General features: G+C 35.1%; 1 protein-coding gene across 1 annotated transcript in view; it reads right to left on the reverse strand.

The window, feature by feature from the left end:
* The window catches only part of TMLHE (trimethyllysine hydroxylase, epsilon), an 83,242-nt gene that overhangs the window by 11,961 nt on the left and 54,881 nt on the right, over positions 1-16,400 (reverse strand). Inside the window, exon 6 of the mRNA XM_063084065.1 lies at positions 15,534-15,770. Coding sequence (XP_062940135.1) covers positions 15,534-15,770 — 237 coding nt within the window. The remainder of the gene's footprint in view (positions 1-15,533; positions 15,771-16,400) is intronic.

Raw genomic sequence — 16,400 nt, forward strand, 5'->3', positions numbered from 1 at the left:
TACCAAAATCAACTCAAAAGGGATTAAAGATTTAAATGTAAGTCGGGCTGGTTGGCTCAGTTGTTTAGAGCACAGCCTTATAACAGCAAGGTCATGGGTTTGGATCACCGTATTGGCCAGTTACAAAAAAAAAAGAAAGAAAGAAAAAAGACTTAAATGTATGTAAGTCCTGAAACTATAAAACCTCTAGAAGAAAACATAGGGGAAACACTTCAGGACAGAAGTCTGGGCAGAGACTTTGTGCATAATACTTCAGAAGCACAGGGAACAAAAAGGAAAATTAACAAATGGGATTATATCAAACTAAAAAGCTTCTGCACAGCAAAGGGAACAATGAACAGAGTGAAAAGACAACCTGCTGATGGGAGCAAATATTTGCAAACTATGCATCCGACAAGGAATTAATATCCAGAATATACAAAGAACTCAACTCAATAGTAAAACAACAACAACAACAAGAACAACAACAAAAAAATGGTCCAATTAGAAAATGGGCAAAGGAACTGAATAGGTATTTTTCGAAAGAAGATAAACAAACAGTCAACAGGCATAGCAAAACATGCTCAATATCACTAATCATCGGAGAAATGCAAATCAAAACCACAATGAGATATCACCCCAGTTAGAATGGCTCTTATCAAAAAGACAGAAAATAACAAATGCTGGTGAGGATGTGGAGAAATGGGATTCATATATATTGTTGGTGGGAATGTAAATTAGTATAGCCATTATGGAAAACAGTATGGAGATTTCTCAAACAACTATAGATGGAATTACCATGTGATCTAGCAACTCCACTACTGGGTATATAGTCAAAGGAAAGGAAGTTGACAAGTCAAAAGGACACCTGCACCCCCATATTTATTGTGGCTCTATTCATACTAGTCAACATTTGGAACCAACCTAAATGTCCTTCCACTGATGACTGGATAAGGAAATTGTGCTCTCTCTCTCTCTCTCTCTCTCTCTCTCTCTCTCTCTATATATATATATATGTATATATATATAAATACACACACACACACACACACACACACACACACACACACACTCACACTGGAATGCTACTCATCCATTTAAAAAAAGAATGAAATTCTGCTACTTCTAGCAATATCAACGAGCTTGGAGAAAACTATGTTAAGTTAAATAAGCCAGGCACAGAGAGAGAAATACCACATGTCCTCACTCACATGTGGAAGCTAAAAATGTTCATCTCCTGGAAGTAGAGAATAGAATAGTGGCAACTAGAGACTGGTGGGGGGAAGGAGGAAGGGAGGATGCGGAGAGGGTGGTCCGTGAAGACAAAATAGTAGAGAGAAAGGAGGAATGGCATCTAGTGTTCTGTAGCATATAGGGAGACTGCAGTTAACAACAAGTACTGCGTATCTTTGGATAGCTAGTCGAGATGATGTTGAATGCTCCTAACACAAAGGAACGACAGATGTTTGAGGGGATGGATATACTAAGTACTCTGATGTGATCATTGCACACAAGATGAACATACCCAATATCATATTGTACTCCATGAATATACACAATTATCATGGGCCGATTAAGAAAAATAAATCAAAAAGAGAGGGAAAAAAAGAGAGAAATAGAGAGTAGAAGAGTGGTTATCAGAGTCAGAGAAGGGGAGAGGGAGGGTTAGTAGACTGATAGACTAAAGGAAAGACTGGTACAAAGTTACAGAGTCACAGTTAGATAGGAAGAATAAGTTCTGGTGACCTAGGGTGATAATAGCTAATATCGCATTGTATATTTCATGATAGCCAGAAAAGAGGATCTGGAATGTTGTAACCACAAAGAACTGATAAGTGTTTAGGTGATAGATATGCTAACCATTATGATTAGATCGCTATGCAATATATGCATATATTGAAGCAACAAACTGTACCCCATAAACATGTACAATGAAAAAAATAAAATAATTTTTTTTTAAAAAAGGAGAGCTCCAAACTCTATGTATAAGCTCTGCCCAGATATCTGGATGACCACTGAAGTGTACGTGCAGGACAGACTCCCTGTATTCCATCTAAAGATAAAATAACTGAACAGGAATTTCAGAAAGCTATCAAAGTACAGAGTTTGAATTGTGAGTACAACTAAATTGCTCGTTTAAACAAAAGCAAAATTAAAAAATTTTAAAAAACACTCTTTGGAGAAATACAACAGGTCTAGAGTCTCAATAACTTAATATTCACATTGTCCAGAATACAGTCCAAGATTATTCAGTACAACAAGAACCAGAAAAATGCGGCCAATTGTCAAGGGAAAAGACAATTGACACAGGCCAACCCTGACATGTCCCAGATGTTGGAATTATCAGACAAAGGCCTGTGGGACAATATCAAAATGTCTGACCTATCTGTAACTGGAAGCCCAAAAAGAAAATAGAGAAAATAGGCAGAAGAAAATTTTGAAGAAATAATATCAAGAATTTTGTGAAAGATATGAATTTACAGATTCAAGAAGCTCAGAGAGTCCCAATAAGAATGAATACAAGGAAAAGCACACCTAGCAACATCATAGTCAAATTGCAACAAACCAAAAGCAAAGAGAAAATCTTGTAAGCAGCCAGAAAATTATTTACATGGTGCATAAATCAAATCATAATTCAAAAATTAGATGTTAAAATAATCCAGAAGAAGGCAGGAAAGGAAACAGGAAAAAGTAGCACAGGGAAAGAGAAAAAGGTAAAAATAAAAAATATAATTACATTAAATGTTGATGGACTAGGCATAAGGATCAACATATGTCAGTGTTATAGAACTGAGAGTCAGAAAAAATCCCATATGTCTGTGTATCATTGATTTTCAAACAGGGGGCCAAAACTATTCAATGGGAGAGGGAATAATCTCTCAACAACGGTGACAGGATAAGAGAATATCCTCAAGCAAAAGAATGAGGTTGGGCCCTTACCTTATGCCATAAACTAAAATTAATTAAAAATGGATTAGAGACCTAAATGTAAGAGCTAAAACTGTACAACTCTTTGAATAAATCATAGGAGTAAATCTTCATGACTATGGATTAAGCAAAGTCTTCTTAGATAACACACAAAATGCACAAGCAATAAAAATAATTTGGACTTCATCAGAATTAAAAACTTTACTTCATAGCTCTCTCAAGAGAGTCAAAAGACAAGCTCCAGACTGGGAGAAAAGTAGTTGCAGATAACATACCCAGTAAGGGACTTGAATCCAGAGTATATAAGGAACTCATAAAACACTCGCGGAAGACAAATGATACAATTTAAAAATAGCCAAAAGACTTTACCAAAGAAGACATACAAATGGCCAAGAAGCACAAGAAAATATACTCAACATCATTAGTTATTTGGGAAATGCAAATGAAATCACAATGATATACCACTTCCTAATCAGTAGGATGGCTATAATAAACATACAGATAATAACAATTGTTGAAGGGAATGTGGAGTAACTGAAGCCTTCATATATTACTGGTGGGAATGTAAACTGGTGTGGCCACTGTGAAAAATACTTTGGCAGTTCTTCAAAAGGTTAAATGTAGAGTTAACATACGACCCAGCAATTCCAATTCTAGATACCTACCCAAGAGAAATAAAAACACATGTCTACCCAGTGACTTATATGTAAATATTTGGAATAGCCCCCAAACTGGCAATTATCCAAATGTTCATTATTGGTAAATTCATAAAGAAAATGTGGTATATATAACAGAATATTATTCAGCAATTACGCTTGTATATACTACAATATGGATTAATCTTGAATACATTATAGTAAGTGAAAGAAAGCTGACACAAAAGACCTCATATTATAATTTCATATTTATATGGAGTTTTCAGAAAAGGCAAATATATAAAGACAGAAAGAAGATTAATGATTGACAGTGCTGGGGATGAAGGCAAAATGGGGAGTAAATGCTTAATGGGAACATGGGAATTTTTTAGAGTGATGGAAATGACCAAAAACTGGATTGTGATGACAGTTACACAATTTTATAAATATACTCAAAATCACTGAATTGTACACTTAAAACATTAATTTTAAGGTATATAAATAAAAGCTTTTAAAATATTGTAAAGGTTTTAAAAATGTTAATGCACTAAACATTCTAATTAAAATCAGAGATTGTCAGACTGGATAAAAAAGCAAGTCTGAAGTATATGCTGTTTACAAAACCAAGCATTAAATACAAAAACACAGATAGGTTAGAAAAAAAAGAATGGGAGATCATATACCAGGCAAAGAGTAAGTCTGGAGTGACTATATTAATTTCAGATAAAATATATGTCAAAATAAAGTTAAAGAGAGACATTTCATGGTGACAAAAAGTTATGTCATCAGGAAGACTACAATCATAAATGTGTATGTACTTAATAACAGATATTCAAAATACATGAATAAGAACTGGTGGAATTAAAGAGAGAAATAGACAAAATCACAATATTAGAAATTTTAATGTTGCTCTCTCAGCAACTGAGAGAACAATTAGACAAAAAACAATAACAACATAGAAATGACATAGAATATCAAACGCATTGACCTAACTGATGCTTATAAAAGAGTACACCCAGCAAATACAGAACACATGCACATGTTTTTCAAGTGCACATGGTGTATTCACCAAGACAGTCCATTTACTAGGTTACGAACCAAATCTCAATAATTTCTTAAAACTTCAAATCCCATAAAATATATTTTCTAACAATAACGGAATCAAATTAGAAATCAGTAATAACAAAACACCTAGGAAAAACTCAAATATTTGGAAATTAAAGAACATACTTGTACTTAATACATGTTTAAAGAAGAAGACAAAGAAAATTAGAAAATATTTTGTATTTAATGATCATGAAAATAAAATATATCAACATTTGTGGATGCAGCTTGTATAGCTTTAAATGCTTATGTTATAAATGACTAAATTTATAAAATCAATGACCTACCTATTAAAATCTTGATTTATAAAATCAAGATTCTACCTTAGGGAGATAGAAAAACAAGAATACGTTAAACCAAAGTATGTAAAAAGAAGGGAATAATAAAGACAAGAGCATAAATTAATGAAATGGAAACAAACAATGGAGAAAATTAAACTGACAGCTCTTTGAAATGACCAAGAAATCTGATAAACTCTTAGCTAGACTGAACAAGAAAAAAAAGGGCAAAAATTACCAGTATAAAGAATCTGATATTACTATAGAGCCTACAGACATTATGAAAATAGTAAGAAAATGTTATGAATGACTCTATGACTACAAATTTGACAACTTAGATAAAATGTATGCCCTTCCCAACAGAACAACTAACTAAAGATAAACAGAAAATCTTACTAGCTCTATATCTACTGAAAAAGTTGAATTTAATACACAAAACCTTCCCACAAAGTAAATCCCATTCCCAGAGTTCCCCGGAAAATTTTAGCAAGCATTTAAGGAGGAAATAACACTGTTACACAAACTCTTTGGTAAAACAGTCTCACAAAGTCAGTATGATACCAACAAGTGAAAAAAGTCATTACAAGAAGAGAAAATTGAAAACCAATATCCCTCTGGAAGCTAGATGCAAATTCTCAATTATTCCATTGAAACCAGCTATTTATATGTGTCAGTTATCAACTGATTCCCTCTCAGTTCCAAATGCACCTTTCCATGTATGCTCTCAATATAAGAATCTCTTTAAGCATTTCTCCTTTGTAGCACACACAATGTTAAGGTTTCTCAGAAGAGAGCACTGGAGGGACACTGAAAGAGGAAGAGGTTTTCCTGCTGTTTCTGGCCCTGGCAGGGGTTCTGTGGTGGTTGTGAAGACACTTGGTAGAGTCAGCCCCAGTATGTAGGCCAGGACTCAGTCTCTATGCAAACCACAGCCTGGCAATAACCTTTCCACAGCTCTCTTGACATGGCAAAACAGTAGCTTGCTTGCAGCTGCCACATAGATGCAAAAATCTTCAACAAAGTATTAGCAATCAGAATACAACAACACATCAAAAAAACTATACACCATGATTAAGTGGGATTCATCCCAGGGATGTAAGGATGGCTCAACATACAAAAGTCAATTAATGTGATACATCACATTGACAAAATCAAGGACAAAAACCCTATTATTATCTCAATAGATGCTGAAAAAGCATTTGACAAAATTCAACATCCCTTCATCATAAAGACTCTCAACAAATTAGATACAGAAAGTATTACAACACAATGAAAGCCATCTATGATGAGCCCACCGCCAGTATCATTCTGAATGGGGAAAAAGCGAAGGCTTTCCCTTAAGAACAGGAATAAGACAAGGATGCCCACTATCATCCACTTCATAGTACTGGAGGTACTAGCCAGAGCAATCAGGCAAGGGAAAGAAATAAAGGGAATCCAGATTGGAAAAGATGAAGTCAAACTGTCCCTATTTGCAGATTACATGGTACTATATATAGAAAAACCTAATGACTATCAAAAAAACTCCTAGAGCTGGTTAATAATTTCAGTAACATTGCAGGATACAAAATAAATGCCCCCAAATCAGTTGCATTTATATTCTCTAATAATGAGCTAACAGAAAGAGAAATCAAGAAAGTAAGCCCATTTACAACAGTCACAAAAATAAATAAATAAATAAATAAAATACCTAGGAATCAATTCAACCAAGGAGGTGAAAGATCTCTACAACGAGAGCTACAAACCAGTACTGAAAGAAATTAAGGAAGACAGAAAAAGATGGAAAGACATTCCATGCTCTTGGATTGGAAGAACTAACATTGTGAAAATGTCTACACTACCCAAAACGTTCTACAGATTCAATGCAATCCCCATCAATATACCAATGACATTCTTCACAGAAATGGAAAAAACAATCTTAACATTCATATGGAACAACAAAAGACCCTGAATAACCAAAGCAATCCTGAGCAAAAAATAATAATAATAAGTCCAGAGGTATAATACTACCTGACTTCAAATTATACTACAAAGCTTTAGTAACCAAAACAGAATGGGACTGTCATAAAATTAGACACTCAGACCAGTGGAGTAGAATAGAGAACCCAGAAATCACTCCTCAGGCTTACAGCCATCTGACATTTAACAAAGGCAACAAAAACATGCATTGGGGAAAAGAGTGCCTCTTCAGTAAGTGGTGCTGGGAAAATCGGATATCCACATGCAGAAGAGTGAAACTAGACATGCACCCCTCACCATATACTAAAATCAACTCAAAATGGATTAAAGACTTAAGTATAAGACCTGAAACTGTAAAATTACTAAGGGAAAATATAAGTGAAACATTTCAGGAACTACGTCTGGGCACAGACTTTATTTTTTTATTTTTATTTATTTTTATTTTTATTTTTATTTTATTTTATTTTTAATTTTATTTTGTCGATATACATTGTGGCTGATTATTGCTCCCCATCACCAAAACCTCCCTCCCTTCTCCCCCCCCCCCCCAACAATGTCCTTTCTGTTTGCTTGTTGTATCAACTTCAAATAATTGTGGTTGTTATATCTTCTCCCCCCCCCCCCGGTGTGTGTGTGTGTGTGTGTGTGTGTGTGTGTGTGTGAATTTATATATGAATTTTTAGCTCCCACCAATAAGTGAGAACATGTGGTATTTCTCTTTCTGTGCCTGACTTGTTTCACTTAATATAATTCTCTCGAGGTCCATCCATGTTGTTGCAAATAGCAGTATTTCATTCGTTTTTATAGCTGAGTAGTATTCCATTGTGTAGATGTACCACATTTTCCGTATCCACTCATCTGATGATGGGCATTTGGGCTGGTTCCAACTCTTGGCTATTGTAAAGAGTGCTGCGATGAACATTGGGGAACAGGTATACCTTCGACTTGATGATTTCCATTCCTCTGGGTATATTCCCAACAGTGGGATAGCTGGGTCGTATGGTAGATCTATCTGCAATTGTTTGAGGAACCTCCATACCATTTTCCATAGAGGCTGCACCATTTTGCAGTCCCACCAACAATGTATGAGAGTTCCTTTTTCTCCGCAGCCTCACCAGCATTTATCGTTCACAGTCTTTTGGATTTTAGCCATCCTAACTGGAGTTAGATGGTATCTCAATGTGGTTTTGATTTGCATTTCCCGGATGCAGAGTGATGTTGAGCATTTTTTCATATGTCTGTTAGCCATTTGGATATCTTCCTTAGAGAAATGCCTATTTAGCTCTTTTGCCCATTTTTTAATTGGGTTGCTTGTTTTCTTCTTGTAAAGTTGTTTGAGTTCCTTATATATTCTGGATATTAATCCTTTGTCAGATATATATTTTGCAAATATTTTCTCCCATTCTGTTGGTTGTCTTTTAACTCTGTTAATTGTTTCTTTTGCTGTGCAGAAGCTTTTTAGTTTGATATAATCCCATTTGTTTATTTTTCCTTTGGTTGCCCGTGCTTTTGGGGTCGTATTCATGAAGTCTTGGGCACAGACTTTATGAACGTGAGCATGAAAGCACAAACAACAAAAGAAAAAATAAACAAATGGGACTTTGTCAAACTAAAAAGCTTCTGCATAGGAAAGGAAACAATTGACAGAGTGAAAGGACAACCTACAGAGTGGAAGAAAATTTTTTTGCTAACTATGCATCTGACAAGGGATTAATATCCAGAATATACAAAGGACTCAAGCAATTACACAGTAAAAAAACAAACAAACAAACGAACAAAAAAAACCCTGTTAAAAAATGGGCAAAGGAGCTGAATAGACAGTTTTCAAAGGAAGACATAGAAATGGCCAATCGGTACATGAAAAAATGCTCAACATCACTAGTCATCAGGGAAATGCAAATGAAAACCACACTGAGATACCGCCTCACCCCAGTCAGACTGGCTATAATAAAAGATGGTGAATAACAAATGCTGATGCGGGTGTGGAGAGAAGAGATCGTTCATACACTGTTGGCGGGAGTGTAAATTAGTACAACCACTGTGGAAAACAGTATGGAGGTTTCTCAAACAACTACAGGTAGATCTTCCATATGATCCAGCAGTCCCTCTTGTGGGTATATACCCAAAGAAATGGAAATTATCACGTCGAAGGGATACCTGCACTCCCATGTTCATTGCAGCTCTGTTTACAATAGCCAAGACACGGAAACAACCTAAATGTCCACTGATGGACGAATGGATAAGGAAACTGTGGTATATACACACCATGGACTACTAATCTGCCATAAATAAGAATGAAATTCTCCCATTTGCCACAACATGGATGAACCTGGAGAAACTTATGTTGAGTGATAAGAGAGAAAGAAGGAAGGAAAGAAAGACCACCGTAATGAGTTAGACTTGCAGAGGGAGAGAGCAGACCTTGGGATACAAATTGAGGTGGGGAGAGGGGGAAGGGGAGGGGTGTCAGGGATCAGTTGGGTGGGGGACACAATCGCAATTTGTGGTAATTGGCATTCTGCCAGTATTGATCAGGCCATCCCATCTTGGGCATGAGTAGTGATGGTTAGCTTTATACTCCATGAATATTCATAACCAATAAAAAAAAAGAAAAAAAAGAGTTCAAATAAATAACCTAATGTTATACCTCAAGGAACTAGGAAAAACAAAATCAAACTAAACCCGAAGTTAGTAGAAGAAAGGAAATAATAAAGATCAGAGCAGAAATAAGCAAAATAGAGACTAGGAAAATAGTAGGAAAAAAATCAATGAAAGCAAGTTGGTTTTTGGAAAAGATAAACAAAATTGGCAAACCTTTAGTTAGACTCAGAAACCAAGAGAGAAGACGCAAATAAATAAAATCAGAAATAAAGGAGGAGATTTTAAGACTGATACCACAGAAATACAAAGAATCATAAGAGACTACTATGAACTGGTTTATGCCAACATACTGGATCACCTACAGAGATGGATAAATTCCTAGACACATACAACCTAACAACACTAAATCACGAAGAAATAGAATATCCGAACAGACCAATAATGAGTAAAAAAATTTAATAAGTAATAAAATGTCTCCCATCAAAGAAAAGCCTAGGACCAGATGGCTACACTGCTGAATGCTACCAAACATTTAACAAAGAACTAATGCCAATTCTTCTGAAACTCTTCCAAAAAACTGAAAGAGGGAATACTTCCAAATGCATTTTATGAGGCCAGAATTATCCTGATACCAAAGCCAGACAAGGACACCAGAAGGAAAGAAAATTACAGGCCAATATCCCTGATGAACACAGATGCAAAAACCCTCAACAAAATACTAGTAAACTGAATTCAACAGCACATTAATAGGATCATTAACCATAATCAAATGGAATTTATTCCAGGTGTGCAAGGATGATTGCACATATGTAAATCATAACTGCGACAAACCATGTTAACAGAATGTAGGACAAAAACCATATGCTCATCTTAATAGATGAAGAAAAAGCATTTGAAAAAATTCAACATCTTAAAAACTCTCAACAAATTAGGTATAGAAGGAATGTACCTCAACACAATAAAGGCCATATATGACAAACTCACAGCTAATATCACACTCATCTGTGAAAAGTTGAAAACTTTTCTTCTAATATCAGGAACAGGACAAGGATGCCCCCTCTCACCACTTCTATTTAACATAATACTGAAAGTCTTGGCCAGAACAATTTGGCAAGGGAAAGAAATAAAAGGCATACAAATTGGATAAAAAGATAAATTGTCCCTGATTACAGATGACATGATCTTATACATAGAAAATTCTGCTGACTCCACCAAAAAACCTGTTAGAACTAATATAATGAATTCAGTATGGTTGCAGAACATAAAATTAATATACAAAACTTAGTAGTTACTATATGCTAACAATGAACTATTCAAAAAAAAATCAAGGAAATAATCCCAGTAACATTAGCTAGAAAAAAATAAAATACTTTGAAAAAATGTAACCAAGGAGGTGAAAGACCTGTACACTCAAAACTATAAAAAATTGATAAACAAAATTAAAGAAACAAATAAATGGAAAGATATCTTTTATTCATAAATTGGAAGAATTAATATTGTTAAAATATCTATACTACATAAAGAAATCCACAGATTCAATGCAATACCTATTAAAATACCAATGACATTCTTCACAGAAATAGAAAAAACAGTACTAAAATTCATATGGAACCACAAAAGACCCTGAATAGCCAAAGTAATCCTAAGCAAAAAGAACAAAGCCAGAGGCATCACACCACCTGATTGCAAAATTTACTACAAAGGTATAGTAACCCAAACAATATGGTACCGGCATAAACACAGACACAAAGACCAACTGAATACAACAGAGAGCCCAAAAATAGATCCATTCTTTTACAGTCAATTGATTTTTTACAAAGGTGCCAAGAACACACAGTGGAGAAAGGACAATTTCTTCAATAGATGATGCTGGAAAAACTGGGTATCCACATGCAGAAGAATGAAATTAGACCCTTACCTCACACCATATACAAAAATTGACTAAAAATGGATTACAAACTTAAATGTAAGACCTGAAACGTTAAAATTACTAGTAGAAAACAGAGGGGAAAAGCTCCGTGACGTTGGTCTGGGCAATGACTTTTTTTTGGATGTGAACTCAAAAGTGTAGGCAACAAAAACAAAATTAGACAAAGGGAATTATATCAAACTAAAAATTTTCTGCACAGCCAAGGAAACAATCAACAAAGTGAATGGAAAACCTACACAGTGGGAGAAAGTATTTGCAAAAACTATGCATCTGAAGAGAGATTAATAATATCCAGAATATATAAGGAACTCAAACAACTCAACAGCAAAAAACCCAAATAACCCATTTAAAAAATGGACAAAGGATCCGAATAGACATCTGAATAGATATTCCCCCCCAAAAGACATATACAGGTATATGAAAAATGCTCAAAATCACTAATCATCAGGCACATACAAATGAAAACCACAATGAGACATCACCTCATACCTATTCGAATGGCGTTTATCACGAAGACAAAAAATAACAAGTGTTGGTGAGAATGTGGAGATAAGGGAACCCTTGCGTACTACTGGTGGGAATATAAACTAGTACAGTCATTATGGAAAACAATAAGGAGGTTCCTTGAAAAACTAAAAATAAAGTACCATATGATCCACGAATCTCACTTCTGGGTATATGTCCAAAGGAAATGAAATTAGTATTTTAAAGAGATATCTGCATCCCCATGTTTATTGCAGCACTATTCATGATAACCAAGATACGGAATCAACTTAGGTGTCCACCAGTCGTTGAATGGATCAAGAAAATGTGGTGTATAGACATAGTGGAAATACTATTCAGCCTTAAAAATAAGGAAGTCCTGTCATTTGCAACCGCATCGATGAACCTAGAGGACATTATGTTAAGCAAAAATGAGCCAGGCACAGAAAAACAAATACTGCACGATCTCACTTATACGTGGAATACAAAAAAGTTGAACCCATAGAGTTAAAGAGTAGAATGGTGGTTACCAGGGGTTCGGGGGTGTGTTAGGGAGATATGGGTTAAAGGATACAAAATTTCATTTTGAAAGAATATGTTCAAGAGCTCTAGTATACATTATGGTGACTACAGTTAATAAAAATATACTGTATACTTGAAAATTGCTAAGTCAGTGAATTTTAAATGTTCCCACCACAAAAAAATGAGAAGTATGTGACGTAATGCATATGTAAATTAGCTTGATTTAACCATTCTACAGTGTATACATATTTCAAAACTACATATTGCACACCATAAATATATATAATTTTTATCTGTCAATTAAAAAAATGAGGGAGAGGGGAGGAAGGTGGGAGGGAGGTTTCGGTAATTGGCCACAATAATCAACTACCTTGTATATTGACAAAATAAAATAAAATAAAATATTTTAAAAAAAAGAAATAAAGTCAGTATTTCATAAAAAGGAAGATATATGAATGGCCAATACTTACATGAGAAGATGCTCAACATCATTAGTCATCAAAAAAATGAAAATTAAAACCCCAAGGAGATGCTCACTATGATGGCTAAAATGAACAACACCGACAACACCAAGAATGGCAAGAACATGCAGCAGTTACAATTCTCATACGTTGTTAATGACAGTGTAACATGGTACAACTACTTTGGTAAAACTTGTTGCAGTTGCTTATGAAACTAAACATTCACCTATTCTATAACTCAGCAGTTCCACTCCTAGGTATTTACCTAAGTGAAATGAAAACAGACATTCACAAAAACACTTTTACATAGACATTCATAGCAGCTTTACTCATAATAACCCCAAACTGGAAACAGCCCTGGTGTCTATTCATAAAAGAATAAATTTATTCCAGAACGTGCAAAACTAATCTATGTTGATAAAAAAAATCAAACAGTGGTTTCTGCTAGGGTGTATGTGTAGGGTTTGACCAGGAAGGATTATCAGGGTATTTCCTGTAGTGATAGTAATATTTTATATCTTGATAGGGGTTTGGGTTACATAGGTGTATGCATTTGTCAAAACTCAGTAAGTATATATCTAATATTTTTGAATGCTATCGTTTATCAATTTTAACTCAAAACAAAAAAAGCTGTAAACATTGTTTTTGCTTTTTTTTTTGCATTTATATGTTTATTACAACATTACTAACAATAGCCAAGATGTAAACAAATATAGAACTCTACTTAATAATATAAATGTTTAAGTATTTTAGGGGGATGTGTACTCTTATCTCTGCAATATTCGTTAAAATGCATCAAAAATAAGATTAACTGGGCCGGCCCCATGGCTCACTTGGCCGCGGGTTTGGATCCTATATAGGGATGGCCGGTGTGCTCACTGGCTGAGCGTGGTGCAGACCACACCATGCTGAGGGTTGAGATCCCCTTACCGGTCAAAAAAAAAAAAAAAAAGATTAACGGATGGATAGATGGAGAGTTAGGTACCTAAGCAAGTAAAATAATATCTTAATGGTGGAATCCAGGTGGTAGGTCTATGGTTTTTCCTGTTAAATTCTTTCAGTTTTTCTGCATGTTTAAAAATGTTCATAATAAAATGTTAAAAAAATATTGAGTTATGTACTCATTATTTTAGGCTGTGGATATAGAAGAGATGGCTGAGGGAGAGTTTGCCAGAGAAACTTATCCAAAGGAAGTGAATTGGTACAGTGTTTATATAGTTCCTACTACAAGCCAGGGGCAACAATCTATTTTTATCTTCACAAAACTGGGACCTAAGGTATTATTATTGTAAGTGGAAACTCATGACCAGCAGGTTGACTTGTACAAGGCCATAAATCAATAAAGGGAAGTTAGGATTTCACAGTGAGCTCTTTCTGATTACAAAGTCTGTCCTCTGTAGTATGTAAAGTTAAGTTTTACAGCTATATCCACCCTATCTGTGCACCCCATATTTCCTTCCTTACATTATTTTTCCTAGTACTTATCACCATTTGATATACTATATATTTGCTTATTTATTTTTTATTAACTATGTCCTCCCACTAGAATGCGAATTGCATGAAGGCCCAGATTTTTTGTCTGTTTTGCTCACTGTTGTATCTCCAGTGTCAAGAGCAGTTCCTGCCTGGCTCTTGGTAGATGCTCAAGAAATATTTGTTGAGAAAACTGAACTAATGAATAGTAGGAGTTAGCTTGGAATAAGTGGAAGCGAGAAGGATAATCCAAATGCAAAACAGCATAAGAAAAGCTTGGCTACAAGATGGAGAGTAATTGGCTCCAGAAATCTAAAGCAGTTTGGGATAGCCAGGGCAGAATGTGTGTGGGAAACATGAATTGTATGGAATGATGCTAGAAGAGTAAGAAGGGATCAGATCATGTGAACTTTGTAAGTCGTGAAGATGCCTCTGGTCTTTTTCTGAAAGACACTGAGGAGACTTAGAAGGATCTTAACATGGTGAATGATAAGAAAAGGCTCTAGTTACAGCATAAAAAAGGAATAAAAGGGAGCTCACAGTACAGAAGAGAGGTGATAGTGGTCTCAACAAAAGAAGTGGCAGTAGAATTGATAAGATTGGTTGTGCAGTGTGAGAAACAAGGAAAACTTAAAGATGATTTTTGGTTTCTGATTTAGGCAACTTGGTGGATGATGGTGCCATTAATGACACTGGGGAAACAAGTAGAGGATCAGGGCTTAAAATGAATGGAGATGATAAATTCAGTTTTGAGTATGATGTGTTTTATGATTCTATAAGACATCTAACTGGTGATATCCAGTAGGTAATTGGATATACCGGTCAGGTGCTTTGCATAAATCTGGGATAGAGCCATAAACGCTGTCATCATGCATTTTGGTACCCTAGCTGTTGGGTCATGAGGACAATTTAGTAACTGTTTTTCATTTTAATAGCATTTTCATTTTAAAAATACTACCTCCGATATCTACCTTCCTCCTAAATTTAGTTTTCCTTGGCTGCTGGCTTGTTTATTATTCCACGGGAATTATAATGAGAATATAAATTGTTCCATAATAAAAAGCTACAGAATGGCAAAATCAAAATGTGATAGGTAAAAGAATCTTAGGGATTTTCATTACATTAGAAGGCTAATTTTTGGTAAATACATTATACTGGGGGATAGTTCTTTGGTACTCACCTGATCAAATACAGCTCTTTATTCCATGGGTAGATATTTAAGACTGGCCCAACCCCAATCATGTGGTTGTGACATTCTCCAACATTTTCAATATATTCATGCTTCAGTGGCACTTTGCTGAGGAGTTCAAATTCCTCAGGCGCCTTTTGAAGTACCTGTTCTGCTGCATAGAATCCATCTACTAGCAGTGTCTTGCCACCTGTTCCTTCATGCTTAAGACAGTGAAATACCTGAATGCTAAAGAGGGAAAAGAAAAGTAAATTATTCTGTTTAGTGAAGAAGAGAGAGCATATCAAAATTCGAGAAAATTATATGTGAAGTTATTACTGAATCCTCTTGGTAATTTTCTTTTCATGAAGAAATAAATCTCATTTCTTAATTGTTTTTCCCTCAGAGTTGTACTTTTTTAATGCTTTGAAATATTAATTTTACTAGAAGTTTTTAAAAAACATATCTAACATATATTGAAGCCTGTATGTGCTGGGCCCTAGGAGTACAGGCACAAATAAGGTATAGACACTGTTTTTTAAAAAGCTCATGATCTAATAAGAGATGGAGCAAATAAGTACCAATAAAACATGATAGGTACTGTAATGAAGTTGTACCCAATATATGGTGGGGCCATAAAGAAAGAAATGATCTGTTCTAGTGGGATGTTATATAAACAAATGTTTGGGAGGAGGAGGGTGTGGTTTTGCCTAGCATTAAAGAATGAGCAAGAATTAAACTGGAAGGAGATTGCAGTGAGGAGAGGGGATTGCAGTGAGGAGAGGGCATTCCAGGCAAAGAAACAGCATGACCAAAGGTACTGCGTAAAACAACAAGGTATATTCAAGGAATAGTATAAAAAGTTCTTATTGGCATAGC

Source organism: Cynocephalus volans, chromosome X, assembly GCF_027409185.1.
Source record: "Cynocephalus volans isolate mCynVol1 chromosome X, mCynVol1.pri, whole genome shotgun sequence".
In the NCBI taxonomy this organism is placed as follows: Eukaryota; Metazoa; Chordata; class Mammalia; order Dermoptera; family Cynocephalidae; genus Cynocephalus; species Cynocephalus volans.